Raw genomic sequence first — 16,252 nt, forward strand, 5'->3', positions numbered from 1 at the left:
CTGTCTGTGACGGAGGGAAGAAGGAAAAGAAAAAGAGGAACATTGGAAGTGTAAAAACACAAAGATGAATGGAGGGGTGTAGAAAAGACTGAAGCAAAAAGATCGGATGATGCGACAATACAAACAACAAAATACTGGCAAAACTTTATGTAATGCATTAACTAAATACATCAGTATACACCCATAGCATATTCTATGTATTTAAAACACAACCATCACCATAACTGTTTAACCTGAGGAGCAATAAACAAGAAGTTAAACAGTCCACTGCAGAACACATCTTAACCTCTGTCAAAGAGGTCATGAATTTGGCTCGGTTTGTGCGTTTGTCAGCATGATTGCTTAAAAACTACTGGCCCAGTTTTCCTGAAACTTGGTGGAAGGTTGCAGCCTGGGCCAAGTAAGAACCCATTAAATTTTGGAGCGGATAGACAAATTATTTTTTGCTATGCAACACACAATATTCACAGACTGGGCCATGATTACACATAGCAAATATTGAGGTGGCTGTGCCAAAATGGTGGGGTCGAATAGTGCTAAACAACAGTGTTGACAGAGCTGACATCATTAATGGAGGTTATCGCACAGTCTCTGGGGCGACCTGCTCTGTGCGTGTGTGTGCCTTCTGTTTCCACGATGAGGCCGTCTTGCCACTGTGGGTCGGGACATCAGCAGTGCTAACTGTCTAACACTGCTACCAATGGCAGCACTAACAGTGTGATCATACAGTGGGTGCTCATACCATCCCGTATGAGCACCGCGCTCCTGTGCACGCCCAGCCCAGGCAATGTATATTGCAGAGTGGTGGCGATAAGACAGCCAGAGGGGACGTGAATAATAGTACTTTGCTGTTAAATGAATGATCTTAATGTCGTATATTGCACCTTCAACATTGTGAAATAGGGCATGGCCTTGGCGGAGGTTTTCACTCTTTTTATTGGCCTTGTAGTTTTTTTTCTGTCTCCCACATTTTTAAGAGCTGGCAATAAAATGGGAGAGGAAGCAGGAGTTCAACCTGCTTTTGCATCGCATTTGCAATTCCCAATATGAAACAGAAACTACAAAGGATTAAAGAATTCACTTGATTTTGTAATAAGCACTGTGGTTGAATGTTGAAGAGCTCCGTGTGTGTGAGTGTGTGTAGAAGGCTGGTATCAGTGGGGTCAGGGGTCGTGTAGTTGACCTGGAGGTAACTCCCCCAGCATAACCTGGTCTGGACCTGGCGACAGGAAGCTGCCACGGCAAAGCTGGAGGTGTCTGCAGGAGATCTACTGACACGGAGACCCGGGAGACCTTTCAACTCTCTCTTCCCTCTATCACACACAGGCGAGCTTGAACACATGTTCAGAAACAGAGCACACAAGTATGCGCGCCGCACACATAGAAACATGCGCCTGCACAATCCCCACACACAGACACACACTGTCAGGCGACAGCAGAGTGGAGTCAGCTGGAGAGACAGAGACACTTTGGCCTTTCAACAGCCAGGATCTCTGGACAGGTCAGGACCACACACACTGATGCACACAAACACACACACACGGACACACACTTATCCCTGTGGTCCAAAACTACTGCTTACACAATCTCAACCCATTTTAATACGAATACTTTGAAACTTTGAACTCAAATTCAATATCTGTGAAGGAATCTTTTGGTGGTAACAAAAAATAAAATGGAAAGTAATAACCTCGCTTTACATCAACACCCAAGTCTGCAGCTTTATGCAGATTTCAGCTTGTTTCTTCTAATGTTTTTGGTTGGCTGATGTAGGTAAGTAACGATGACAGTGTGACCTATCCTCTTGTAAGAAACTGTGACAAACTGCTCCTTATTTATTAACTGTAGAGATCGGTAATAAACAAATAAAGTGGCCAAATACTTTGGAGTGTGAACATTTTGAAAACCTCTAAATTCTCTGTTGGGATTACACATGTGAGTGAATGTGTCTTTCCAGGACATACTCATGGATATCATACTAATACCAGTGACATTTCATAATTCTTGATACAAATTTCAATACCACAGTAAAAATAAATAAATGCTTTGTACTCAAACATACACTCCTTTATCAAAAACATTTAAATGAAACTAAAATTCTTTATTCATTCCTGATAATCTGTCTCAGAAGCGAAGCACTACTCTATGTGGGTGCATGAGATTTTGTGGTTGAGGACACATATGGTAGGATGTCAACAGTATCGTTAGTCAGTGACCAATGTTGACCGGCGAGAATATTTTTGACCAGTTATGCATGTCGGTCTATAGGTACATTTTGCTGCTTTTCAGTTTACTGCACTGAGCACCACCTAGATCTAATGGGAGACAGATTGACAACTAGCCTGGGTAGCTAGCCTTGGCTGCTCTGCACTACGCACCACCTGGGTCTGGGGGCAGCTAGCTAATGGCACTGCTAACTCGACAATTACTACTAGTAATGCCGTCCCTGCAGCTGCACTTGTCATCGTCTTCCACGTGTTGCTATTCTTGCTTTTATTGTGTTCTTTTTTTTAGCATTTAGCAGCAGACTAGAGATAGCCGTGTATGCAGCTGCATCAAGTCTGGAAGAATTGCATCGCTGGTATCTGTGGTGCTGAAGAAAAATGAGTATCACGTTTTTAGAATTTTGGCCTCGATTTGGTAGTGAAGTATCAGTTCTCATGACAAGCCTGGCTTGGCTTAACATAACGTTCTTAAACTTAAACTATTGTGTGTCACAGGTAGGAGGAAAAAGGTAGCGCGAAATGGTTAAAAGATGTAAAACAAATGAAAAGAAGACAAGTCTCATCTGTTTGCCGTGTCCCTCTCCAATGAAAAGCCTCAGGTCTGTCTCTCAGTCTGCTCTCTCTTCACCTTTTGTCTTGGGTCTTACAAGCTGACTAACATATGTAGACCAAAGGTGAGCCATTGAATCAGCAACTCCAATGTATATACAGTTCTTTTAGCCTGCATACACTCATTCTGCCAGGTGATTAAACCTGAACAATAATACAAATGTCAAAGAGGCTTTGAGCACACAAAGCAAAAAGTGCATGTAAAGTACTCCTTTCACTAGTTTGGCTTATTGTGAAAGACCTAAGTAATAATCAGGCACATCCCTCCACTTTTGTGTAACTTTGCTGTTTGAAGAGTGAACAAAATAAAATATGCTGCTTGTAATCTCTCTTTTCAATAATCAAGAGGAATGACCTACTCTGCTCAGCCACAGTGTACACTGATTCCTGTAAGTATTTTGTTTGATAGGTTACACCAAATCCCCTCATGGGAGGGTGTTTGTGTAAAGAGATGAGTGAGTGTGTGTGTCTATACTGTACTCATGCATCAGTTTGACAGTTTGAGTGATCTCTGTGCTGGGATTTGGCAGGCCATGGTTACAGTTCCTCACTCATCACCCTCCAGTGTGCGAGTGTGTGTAACTCAATGCCTCTAATCTAGCTGGCTGCTCAAAGGATTAGGGACTCGACTATTCTCAATGGGAGCATGCTGGAGCTAGTCCGGTTTAAGTGTGTGTCTGTGTGTGAGTGTGTGTGGGTATACTACGCATCTATCGGAAAAAAAATCTTGAGGGAAGAGAATAATAAGAATCTGTATGGACCCATTCAAATGCCAGAGGAAAAAACATTAAACTCACTTGTCACAACAAATTCAGCATTTTAAGTCTCTGATAAATCTGTTTTCAAAAGCAAAGCCGACTGGTTTCTCTGTGAAGAATGTAATGAGCTGCCGTGGCAGGACACTTATGCCTTCAAATGTGCGTTTGATGTGGTACGCTCTGAATAGAGACGGTATCTGGAGATTTGTCAACTGAGACTGTTGAGAGTGGGAATTCTGAAGAGTTTAATGATTCATTTTTAATTTGTAGGATCACATTATTTAAAATCAATCTATGAGCCAAATTCACAGTGTTTTGTTCGATGACTGTATTGGTACTGATACTGCAGACAACTGCCAATAAAAAATGAATGCAAATTATATAAACTTATTCAAATTTTTTTTTTTTAAAGTTCCCCCGACGCTATTCTCTGCTTTTCTTTGTCAATGCTTCATCCAGACATTTAACTTATGTTTTAAACTGCAGTACAGTAAATCCTGGAGGCTGATTTATAGTTGTGCGTAGGCTCTACTCTGTCGCCAGGGCAAGTGGCCTATGTTGTTGTGAGCATTTATAATTGTGCTGTGGTTTGCCTGTGCCGCTCTTCAATTTCAGCTCCAACGCGCTGGTTGGTGGTACCGTTTCTATGCCACTGTGTTGAGTTTGTGTGAAGTGTAGAAAAGTTTGATGGATTCAACGAACACAGAAAACATATTTAGCAGCAATAACTTTGAACAACTCACGTGGTTCATAGACTAAAAAACTGTCTTTTGCTAGTCACGCTTTCCTCACTTATCAAACATGCTAACGTTATCTGCACAAGACTAAGGGATCTCACATTTCATAAATTAGCCTTGCCGTTAGCAGACTTTTCCTCTGCTCATATTAGCCAGGATACATCACGCACAAGACTTCAAATTAAGGATAGACCCATACATCGGCCGGCCGATATATCGGGCCGATATTTGAGTTTTTTACTTGTATCGGCATCGGCCGATACACGTGTGGGTTCGCAGATTTATTTTTCCCTGGCATGATTTGCAGACAGGCATCCACGGGCAGCTCTGTGTTGCCGGAAGACCCTGCAGCGCACATGCAGCGAATCCTACTGTGTACAGTAGTTGTTGTTTTATTTATGCTTCAGCTTAAATATTTGTTTATTTTATAAAGACATTACTGGAAGATTTAAGAGCACTGAACTCTTTTTTTTATTTGAATGTATAATAATAATAATAATAATAATAATAATAATAATAATGATAATAATATTCTACCTGTTCTACCTCAACTTTTCATCTTATTTTAGTATTTTTTACTGTTCAATAAATGTTTCTTATTTTAAACTTGAGACCTGTAATATTTGTTATCATTGTGTCATTTTTTTTATGTAAATTGAGGGAGCAAAAGCAGTATCGGCCCCAGATATCGGCTCAAGAAAATCGGCAGTCCATAATCAGTCATCGGCTAAGGGTGATGGAAAAAAATCGGTATCAGCATCGGCCCTAAAAAAATCCATATCGGTCTATCCCTACTTCAAATGCTATTTTGTGGGGGCTTTACTGTCTGTAGCGACTGCAGGAAACTAACTAAAAGTCGCTGAGAGCCTGGGCCTGTTTAACTTGTCTAACACCCCAACAAACAATAAGCTGAGATCCAAAAACACGTCAAATAAATGTATTAATGAAAAGGAATCAACTTATTGTAACATGCACAAACGTATAATTAAGATGATCACAAAAAATAATAAATAATAATACCCCAAAACACTAACCAAAAACACGTACCAATACAAAATATAATCCACCTCAAAATGTATTAATCTTACAAGATTCATTCCTTTCTAAATTAATTCATGGCTCCTACACTGTCTTTCAAATTTATTGCTTTATTTGCTTCTACTGAAGAAAATATTTTTTTCAGTTTACAAAAATAAACAGGAGGTCTACATCGCCATAACGTGTAGTTACATTTCTGTGGAGGTGAACGTCAGGACACAGCGTTGGATACCCATATATGCAGAGCCTACGGCATAGATTCATTTACTGTTTTAGTGCCCACCGCAATGCAGTAAGTAAGAGTATGAAACACCCCTAAAAGCTTACATATTGAGTGAGTCATGTCAAGCTCATTACCCAGGAGATTATTAAAGAGAAAAAGCATCCAAAAGCTTGACTTCATAGATGATTGAGCAGGTTGAATTAATTTTTCCTTCCACATCACATCACAGTTTTGTGAACTTGTTATGTCTCCCTTTTTATTCCCTCCATCAAGTGTATTTCAAGTACACAATTTTGGAGGGTATTTGTATATTGATTCAGAATCACAGAAGACAATAGCTATGATTTTAAAGTAAACTGGTTTATCCCCCACACCCCTAGAAATTGTAGAGACACCAAGCAGGACACAGTAATTATACTATGAAGTACAGATCTCTAAAATTCAACAATACTGAGCCAACTCCATGAGAGCATTGCTAGTCTAACAATAAACAAGAGCGACAGATTTAGAAATAAATCAACAGTTATAAACGCACAAAACCTCATACAAACATGTCTTCATGGTCTCAGGAGGTCAGTCGGAACCATGGCATATACTGAGGGACAACATATACCCCAACATACCCAAACACAAATGCTGCACAGATGTGCATGACTACAGGATGAGAATAAATGGTGCACTGGGTAAACTGGCAGCACGGGGAGTTTGAGTTTTAACCATGACCTCATCTGTTTAGAGAGAATCGGATGAAGGGAGGGATGGTGGGATCAACAGGCAGGATACATAGGGGGGTCTGGAAATTGGGGTTGGGGGTCATGGATGCCATGTCGGCAAACGTGTAAATGCGTGTGTGCCTGTGCGTGTTTGTGTGGATTCTAAAAAGGTGAAATGAGGCACTGCGGCGGCCTTGACCATTCAGGGGAGGGAAAGGCACGGATCAGTGGTCACCCAGCAGTACACACAACGCCCACCTAAACCTCCCCCTCAATCTTTGTCATTTTCCTTCTCTACCTTCAACCTCTCTCAATTTTTTTTCTTGGGGGTCGAAATTCCACAAGAAAAAATCCCTTTCATTACGAATCACAGGCTTGAAGAACACTGGCTATTGGTAGTGGCAATGTATAATGTGTTATTGGGCTCTCTCCTTTCACTACATAATAAAGCAATATTCAGTTTATGTTCATTACAAATAACTTAATGAAACTGTCTAGCTCAAATTAAAGTTGTAATGAGTCAACAATCATTGATTAACAACACTGGGGACACTCCTGGATGAAAACAGGCGCATTTACCAAGGGGTTGCATGGCTATATTTAAAGCACCACTGCAAGTAACAAAGCTTGCACCTAGAAAAGCAAGCAACCAATAACAGCAAATGAAGTTACTCCATTTTCCTTTTATATTCTTAGATCATTGAGCTTGTGGCCGAAAACACTTAAATATGGACATTAAGCTGAACAAGAGAAAACAACAAATTTAAACTCTGGGACAGAAGGGTCGCGGCAAACCGTTTAAATCTCTGTAATTACTGTAATTATTCAAAGTTTCAAGTTTCTATCATTTAATTATCTGACTCATAAAGAAAACGTATCTGAGAACATTTTGGTTGATGTACTTGCGAATCTTAAATCTAAAATTATTGCTAACTGTAGCTATAATAAGTACAATGCAGTATACAAAATTCCCAATGCAAACCTGAAACATCAGGCAGGAAACTGACCTTGAAAGACCATTCTGTTGGAAGGAATTTAATTCGACTGGCATGAGCTTGGCTACACCCCAAAGCAGTTAAACATGGAGTCTGAGATTCCGGAGAAAGAAACAAATACACCTCTCCAATCAGTGCTCCTTCAGAGGCTCCGGTAATATTTCTGACGTTGTTTAAGTTTCATAACTACCCTGATGTAGCTCCGTTCCTCGTGGGCGTGGAGGTGAAAGAGGGACATTAGCCTACATAGTGTTGTGTCAGCTCCAAGCCACTCTGTCTCTCATTTACAGAGCCAGGACTGAGAATGAACACCAGATATTCTTTTCAGCGCACACACAAAACGATCAGCTAGCAGTCCGTGAGGAGATATTCACTTAATTTTAAAAAGTGTATTGGATTAGAATAGCAGACTTCACCTTTAATGATAAATCCCCTGCCCTCGTGTCTACATACACAAAGATACACACACCTTGATCTTCCGCTGGATGTGTCTGAGAGCGCCTGCAGTGCCCATGTCTCCGTCTTCCTGGATATATTCCCAATCCAGATTCATCTTCGTGTCCAGCTTCATTTTAGCGTCTGTGCTCATCATCTTCTGGACCTCTTTGGTGGTGATCACTATCACCTCTGAAAACACAGTTCACAGAAAATAACTATCAGACAACCCACACTGTAGAAAGCTGCAAAAATTGCAAATAACTGCAGTGTGCCATGTGTTGGAAAGCTATTTTTGTTCCTAATAAAATGACAAATTTTGCTATGGTTATGACATTTTTTAAAACGTCCCTAGGCCTGTTATTCACAGGATAAAGAATTGTAAAATCGTTCTCTCTGATCCTTGATTGAATGAGAGTCCTTCAAGACCTATTAGGTGAACCAAAATGTGAATTCCTGCTCCCACACAGCTCAGAGCAATACCTTGATGAGTACAAAGCTGCCAAATAAAAAGTCCACAAGATGTCTTTTTGGCTATGATACATCCTAAACCTTAAAGGACCACTTCACCAGCTATATAACCATTTTTGTATCAGTTACTCACTATGTGTTGCCTTGCCATGTGTTTAACTGATTAATGAGGAGTGTAACTGGGTGACTATGTGTTGTAATGCGTGTATTTTATGTTGGTTACTATATGTTGATATGTTGATTGATTGATATATGTATGCTGACCCCTAGCTCCAAGTCAAATTTCTCTAAGGAGACCAATAAATGAACTGAATCTGAATCTGTAATGAAAACCTGTTTTTCTTGCATGCCTCAACGGATAACGAAGAATCCAAATGATGTGAACATTCTTGATGAACCGAAGTAAATAAGGTCCTCATTTAACAACAGTAAAACTATATTAAAATGTCTGTTTACAAACTCGTGCAGTATAATTTATGTTTCATTTAACCAGTCCCATGCTCAGGACTTCCCAAACACATGCATTTTCACTAAAACTTTACAATTTAAAACAGATCAATACAAACTTTTACACACGGACGAGTCGCACGCCTGGGAACTCTACTCAAGCAGAGCTCAAACGCAGGTGCATGCCCAGGCCTGCTCAGGACACACTACTCCAATGCATGGTTTTATATAGTTATAACATTTAACCTTGATTGCCTGCGTTTGGGAAGTACTGATAATATGACTGGATAAATGAGGCAGGAGTTGTGTGAGAGTTTGTAACAGATGTTTTGATATAGCGTTGCTGTTGTTAAATGAGGATCCCTGTTACTTCATTTAATGAAACATGTTCGCATATGTTGGATTCTGTACTCAGTGTGGAGGCATGCAAGAAAAGCAAAGTTTTCTTCATGAACTTAAGGTAACACATGGTGATTAATTGATATATATACACAGTATAGAATTGTTTTGTGGGTAAAGTATTCCTTGAAATCAGGCTAAGACCACTGCTCCCTTTTTTTAATAAAGTTGGTAATAACATTAACAGACCACTTTATGAATCTAGAACATTGCAGAGTCCGTCTGGTTTAATTAGCCTTGTCTGCATAAAATGTTTTCTACCGGGCATTTGTTCACTCTAGCTGTGTCAGCCTAGTAAAACCAAATTGCAGGGCTTTGGCTAGCTGGCTGCACACAGTAAACTGCCGGCCACACAGGATGATTATGTATAGAAAGCTAGTTTTATTTAGGCTAGTGAGGACCTACAGGCTTTTATAACAAACAGCCCTGTTTACTGGCAAGAGCAGCATACTGCAACAAATCCCTTTATAAGCCCCGAGTTTCTGGACCTACTGCATGCTGTGGCACAAGAGGCAAAAATCTGGACTGTAAATCTAGACAGGAAATGCACACCTGACAACGGCTGATGATGTGATGACAAGCTGGTGAAAGTATGAAAAAAGCAGCACAGTCGTAAACTCAGTACCTTTTATGCGGAGAGAGAGCAGTGCTGCTGGGGGCAATTTGCAAAAGTACTTGCATTTTTCCGAGGTAACAAACAGCTTAACTACCGCTGACCGTGAATGGGAGAAACAATTAGAATTTGGTTCTGCTATTAAAATGAACGGATTGAAAGATGGTGTAACATTTATTTCTGTATACGTTTCAACACCGGTTGAAATGTTCAGTCCAAATTTTGTAGTCTCTCTTTCAGTATAACATCACAGAGAAAGTGTGACCCACCTGCAACATTAAATTCTGAAATTCATCCATCCCAATAGATTAGTTACTGTCTGTAGAACTGCATTTTGTATTTCCATAGATGTTCTCTGAATTTAATAGCCACAACAAATGTCAACTGCAATTTATATTAAATTTTCCATCATAGTTTATATGAATTTCTTGTAGTTAACAAAACATTTGTATGATCTTCTCTTTCAACCTGTCCATGTCATATTATAGGGAAATGATAAACTGCAACAAAATCAGTTTTGCTCAGTGACATTTGCTCTCTAAAACACCTAAATATTTAACAGACATCGACTTTAACTTGCTTTTTCAAACCAGTGATATAACCTAACCAGTGCAAATGTCTAAAATGAAAAACAGTTATAGTCCTTGTGTTTGAGTCGGAGGTGACCTTTTCTCTAAGTTCCTCTTTCCACGTTCATGCCAAAATGAAGTTTGCACACGTTTTGTTCCAGGTTGTCCAAGTGAGCCACATTTCTGCTTCTTTACATTTTATGTGGAAACCAACCAGGAATTCCAGTGCACTCCTGTAACAATTTCCACCCGTCTCTGACACTCTGGATGGAGGGCTAACAACTCACATGAGGCCACTACCAAGAGATCCAATTAATGTGAAGCTCTGACTAGGAAATGTTACAGTATCAGACCTGACTGACAGAGCAGTGCATTTCTAAAATGAATCCTCCAGCCCTTGATTATCTCATTAATCAAGTGTAGGTTAAAGTTAAATTCAAATTCCATAATGATGAGAGAAAGATCTTACTTATTGTTTAATTTCTCTATTGTTTTAACTGATTTAAAGGTCTGCTGTTTAGGATTTAGTGGCATTTTGTGACTGAGGTTGCAGATGGCAACCAACTGGAACATTTCCCATGTGCCAAGGGTGCAGGAGAACCACAGTGGCTGATGAGAAAACGTGAATGACCCCACCAGTGTTTAGTTTGACCACTCTGGGCTACTGTGGAAACAATGTGGTGCAACATGATGAATTTCAATGGAAGAGGACCCACTCCTAATGTAGATATAAACAGCTCATTCTAAAGTAATGAAAACACAATGATTCTTTAGAGGCCATGCACACCCACACAGGTGTTTTCATTTACTCTGGCTGATTAGACCTCTGCTCAGCTTGAAGGACAGCAGATCACTAACGATGTCCCGCCCTAAAGCGTGCAACAAACTAAAAGGAGAGTGAGGGAGATGTTACTCAAGCCCTGTCTGGGACAAAAAGCCTTGCACAGACACGAGTTTTTCAGGAGTAGGTCTATCTAGCGACGAGGTGAATATTTATTTAGAAATCTAAACCATGTTACGACGATATTATAATGAATCCCTCACGAGCAGGAGACCAGAGTAGCGTTCGGGAAAAAGGCCAGTTTATTTGAGCACTCCAAAAACTCCGGTAACACTCCAGGGGGTAAAAGACTCGTCCCAAACTCTGACTCTTCTAGCGTAACACACACACACACTCCATACACACATACCCGCTTACAGTACCTTGCGGGTACCCCCTCCCCTCTCTGCTCCACCAATCTCCAGCCCGCACACTGACTGACAGCGTAGCCTGTAAACAGAGCTCAGCTGTTTATTTAGTCTAGCGATATCTCCGGACTATAGTAGCTGCAATGGACGACTTTGAACGCGATTTTGAAGAGTTTCTTGTAGCGGACACAGACCCAGAGCCATACCTGTTTGAGCCGGAGTACACAGATGAGGAACTCCATGTGTTGGGTGCTGAGCAGGCGAGAAGAGAGGCTGAATCCTCCGCTCCCATTTTGCTGCACAGAATGGGATTCGGTGCTACCATCGTTGGGGAGATATATCATCAGGAGGAAAAGCGCCGCAGAGAGTGCATCACAAGGAGTGAAGTTGCGTCTTCTTTTCCTCGCAGATGACGGTTCGGGTTCATTCTCTCCTGTTGCGTGGTAAGTGTGGTCCATTCGCAAACTTTATAACTAAAAAAACTTTTCGCTACTCTCTATCAATGAACTACTAACACGCTCTGCTGTTTCCTCCTCCTTCTTCCTTCCTTCCGCTGCCTTCGTTGGTTTATTTATACACGCAAAACGCGTTCTCTGGCTGGCTGGATTGTCCGCTCGAGCTGCCTTACATACATGGCGGCGCAAGATGGCGACCTCTCTAAAGCAAGGCCCTTGCTACATATATATATATATATATATATATATGTATATATATATATATACATATATATATATATATATATATACATATATACACACACATACATATATATACATATATATACATATACATATATATATATATATATATATGTATATATATACAGTACAGGCCAAAAGTTTGGACACACCTTCTCATTCAATGCGTTTTCTTTATTTTCATGACTATTTACATTGTAGATTCTCACTGAAGGCATCAAAACTATGAATGAACACATGTGGAGTTATGTACTTAACAAAAAAAGGTGAAATAACTGAAAACATGTTTTATATTCTAGTTTCTTCAAAATAGCCACCCTTTGCTCTGATTACTGCTTTGCACACTCTTGGCATTCTCTCCATGAGCTTCAAGAGGTAGTCAGCTGAAATGGTTTCCACTTCACAGGTGTGCCTTATCAGGGTTAATTAGTGGAATTTCTTGCTTTATCAATGGGGTTGGGACCATCAGTTGTGTTGTGCAGAAGTCAGGTTAATACACAGCCGACAGCCCTATTGGACAACTGTTAAAATTCATATTATGGCAAGAACCAATCAGCTAACTAAAGAAAAACGAGTGGCCATCATTACTTTAAGAAATGAAGGTCAGTCAGTCCGGAAAATTGCAAAAACTTTAAATGTGTCCCCAAGTGGAGTCGCAAAAACCATCAAGCGCTACAACCAAACTGGCACACATGAGGACCGACCCAGGAAAGGAAGACCAAGAGTCACCTCTGCTTCTGAGGATAAGTTCATCCAAGTCACCAGCCTCAGAAATCGCAAGTTAACAGCAGCTCAGATCAGAGACCAGATGAATGCCACACAGAGTTCTAGCAGCAGACCCATCTCTAGAACAACTGTTAAGAGGAGACTGCGCCAATCAGGCCTTCATGGTCAAATAGCTGCTAGGAAACCACTGCTAAGGAGAGGCAACAAGCAGAAGAGATTTGTTTGGGCCAAGAAACACAAGGAATGGACATTAGACCAGTGGAAATCTGTGCTTTGGTCTGATGAGTCCAAATTTGAGATCTTTGGTTCCAACCGCCGTGTCTTTGTGAGACGCAGAAAAGGTGAACGGATGGATTCCACATGCCTGGTTCCCACTGTGAAGCATGGAGGAGGAGGTGTGATGGTGTGGGGGTGTTTTGCTGGTGACACTGTTGGGGATTTATTCAAAATTGAAGGCACACTGAACCAGCATGGCTACCACAGCATCCTGCAGCGACATGCCATCCCATCCGGTTTGCGTTTAGTTGGACGATCATTTATTTTTCAACAGGACAATGACCCCAAACACACCTCCAGGCTGTGTAAGGGCTATTTGACCAAGAAGGAGAGTGATGGAGTGCTGCGGCAGATGACCTGGCCTCCACAGTCACCGGACCTGAACCCAATCCAGATGGTTTGGGGTGAGCTGGACCGCAGAGTGAAGGCAAAGGGGCCAACAAGTGCTAAACACCTCTGGGAACTCCTTCAAGACTGTTGGAAAACCATTTCAGGTGACTACCTCTTGAAGCTCATGGAGAGAATGCCAAGAGTGTGCAAAGCAGTAATCAGAGCAAAGGGTGGCTATTTTGAAGAAACTAGAATATAAAACATGTTTTCAGTTATTTCACCTTTTTTTGTTAAGTACATAACTCCACATGTGTTCATTCATAGTTTTGATGCCTTCAGTGAGAATCTACAATGTAAATAGTCATGAAAATAAAGAAAACGCATTGAATGAGAAGGTGTGTCCAAACTTTTGGCCTGTACTGTACATACTCGTTAATACTCAGAGGTCAGTAGTAGTGGTAGCAGTATTTGAGGCAGGTGTAGCAGTCGTAGGGGGTATCAGATGTAGTGGCAGAAGAAGTACTTTGAGCTCTCACCTTCAAAGCCCACCCTCTCCAGCAGGTTCAGCGGGTACCACATGAGGGGCTTGTTGCCAACAGGCAGCATTGCTTTGGGGGTGTTGTATGTCAAATCAGTCATACGAGAACCCCCACCAGCTGCCATCAACACGGCCTGGAGCTCCATGATGTCTGCTGGGGACAGCTATCGGAGAGGGACAAACAGATTGACGGAGAGTTATATTCATATACACTGAAAAACTACCACAACTTGATGAGTTCACCTGTATAAATATAGATGTTGTATGTGGAGTGTAGGTGTTGTGTAGAGACACAAGGCTGCATACAGTTAACAGTATACAGTTTGTGTACATCTGTGTATTTTAGTTTGGTTGGTGCTAGGGTTGTAACGGTATGGGATTTTCATGGTATGACTGGCTTCTATAATGACAAATGACAAATGTCAGGGTAGACTGGAGCATGAGATAGAACGGCGGTTTAGTGCAGCCTCTGCAGTGATGTGGGCGCTGTGTCGGACCATCGTAGTGAAGAGGGAGCTGAGCCTGAAGCAGAAGCTTTCAACTTACTGGTCCATCTATGTCCCGATCCTCACCTCATGGTCATGAGCTCTGGGTAGTGACTGAAAGAATGAAATTGCAGATACAAGTAGCTAAAATGAGTTTCCTAAGGATAGATGGGCTCAGCCTTAGAGATAGGATAAGGAGCTCGGACATCCAGAGGAAGCTCAGAGTAGAGCCGCTGCGCCTTCATGTAGAATGGGGTCAGTTGCGGTGGTTTGGGCATCTGATCAGGATGCCCGTACCACCTGCCCCGGGGCAGACTTAAAACAAGCTGGAGGGATTACATATCTTGTCAGGTCTGGGAACACCTCAGGGTCCCCCAGGAGGAGCTGGAAAGCGTTGCTGGGGTGAAGGACATCTTGAATGCTTTGCTCAGCCTACTGCCCCCTGCAACCCAGTCTCAGATAAGCAGTTGAAAATGGATGAATGGATGGATAAGCAAATGTAAACGGTATGATTCCCGTCAACTTTTATATCACAGTATACCTTGAAACCGGTATATCACTGCAACCCCAGTTGGTGCTCTAAGTGGCATTATGAAACTGTCGATGCAGCTCTGGGGTTAAGTATTTTACCAAAGGTAGCCACTTGATTACCCGTTGGTAATGAACTGTCTAACTCATTGTTGGTGACTCAAACTTAAATTAAAACAGTATTCTCGTTGATTTGGGTGTTTTTTTAATTGATTAACATAAGTTATAGTTACCGTTTGTTTTAAGTGAGTGCAATGTTTTTCCACTAGAGTCACATGGAATACTATCAAAAGTAAAGTATGCCTTTTTTAATATATGTGTGTGTGTATTTTAGGCAAAGGGTGAGTGTGTAATTGTTCACAGCATGCAGTCACCCGTTTTAAAACAGTGTTGTTACTGTACTGTACTTTACCGTGCGAGCATGGTCATTTTTTGCATATATGGCATAAAAATCATGAGGCAAGCAGCATTTCTTGCTGCATTATGTCAAAATGACTCTGGTCATCAACACAGCAGCCACCGTTGACACTTATCTGATACAACTAGCGGTACGCCGGTAATAATAAATGGTAAAGGCACACCGCCAACTGAATCTAAAACATTAACAAGAAGGTGAAAGTGTCACGCTGACCCGCTGCGTGGTTGAAAATAAGTCTAAATGTACCTGTCAGAGATCCCTGTTGATCCGCTGCCACTTGTAATGACAGCAGCGGCAGACGCATGTAAAGTTGGCTGCTGTCACTGTTGTTAGCACTTAGCTAACGATTAGCACCGAGCAGCAGACGATACCGCTGCTTAAAAGACAGCTCACAGGCAGCCGGACACGTCCTCTGGAAAGCAAACACCCACTCCGATAAGCGCTGGTGGCAGAAGTTAAATTACTCGTTGAACTATCTGACAGAGCTAACGTTAAGGTAGCTAGCAGCTAGCACTGAATGATGACACCTGGGTGCGTTCAGTGAAATACGTCCGTGTAGGAAACTACTTCCTCCGCAGAGTGGTTCCTACAGAGAGGAGAAGAGCGGGGGATAGGTTCGTGTTTTCATTGATTATTCTAATTATTAAAATACTGTTTTACATGTAATATTCCTGTATTTAATATTTTAATAAAGCGTGAAAGTATTAGCAATGAAACGTACCAAAATAATTAAAAGTAAAAGTACTTATTAGGCAGGATGGCTCCTGTCAGTGTTATATTATTTGATCATAAATGTGTAATTGCTACATCAATTTTATAGTTATCGACTGTGT

At 41.2% G+C, this 16,252-nt stretch overlaps 1 protein-coding gene across 1 annotated transcript in view; it reads right to left on the minus strand.

The window, feature by feature from the left end:
• Nucleotides 1-15,972, minus strand: part of eif2b3 (eukaryotic translation initiation factor 2B, subunit 3 gamma) — a 51,764-nt gene extending 35,792 nt beyond the window's left edge. The window contains exons 1-3 of the mRNA XM_033649586.2: nt 15,666-15,972; nt 13,987-14,152; nt 7,768-7,925 (exon numbers count right to left, since the gene is read on the minus strand). Coding sequence (XP_033505477.1) covers nt 7,768-7,925; nt 13,987-14,134 — 306 coding nt within the window. The 5' untranslated portion in view covers nt 14,135-14,152; nt 15,666-15,972. The remainder of the gene's footprint in view (nt 1-7,767; nt 7,926-13,986; nt 14,153-15,665) is intronic.
• Nucleotides 15,973-16,252: the final 280 nt, after the last annotated feature.

Source organism: Epinephelus lanceolatus, chromosome 12, assembly GCF_041903045.1.
Source record: "Epinephelus lanceolatus isolate andai-2023 chromosome 12, ASM4190304v1, whole genome shotgun sequence".
Classification (NCBI taxonomy): domain Eukaryota; kingdom Metazoa; phylum Chordata; class Actinopteri; order Perciformes; family Serranidae; genus Epinephelus; species Epinephelus lanceolatus.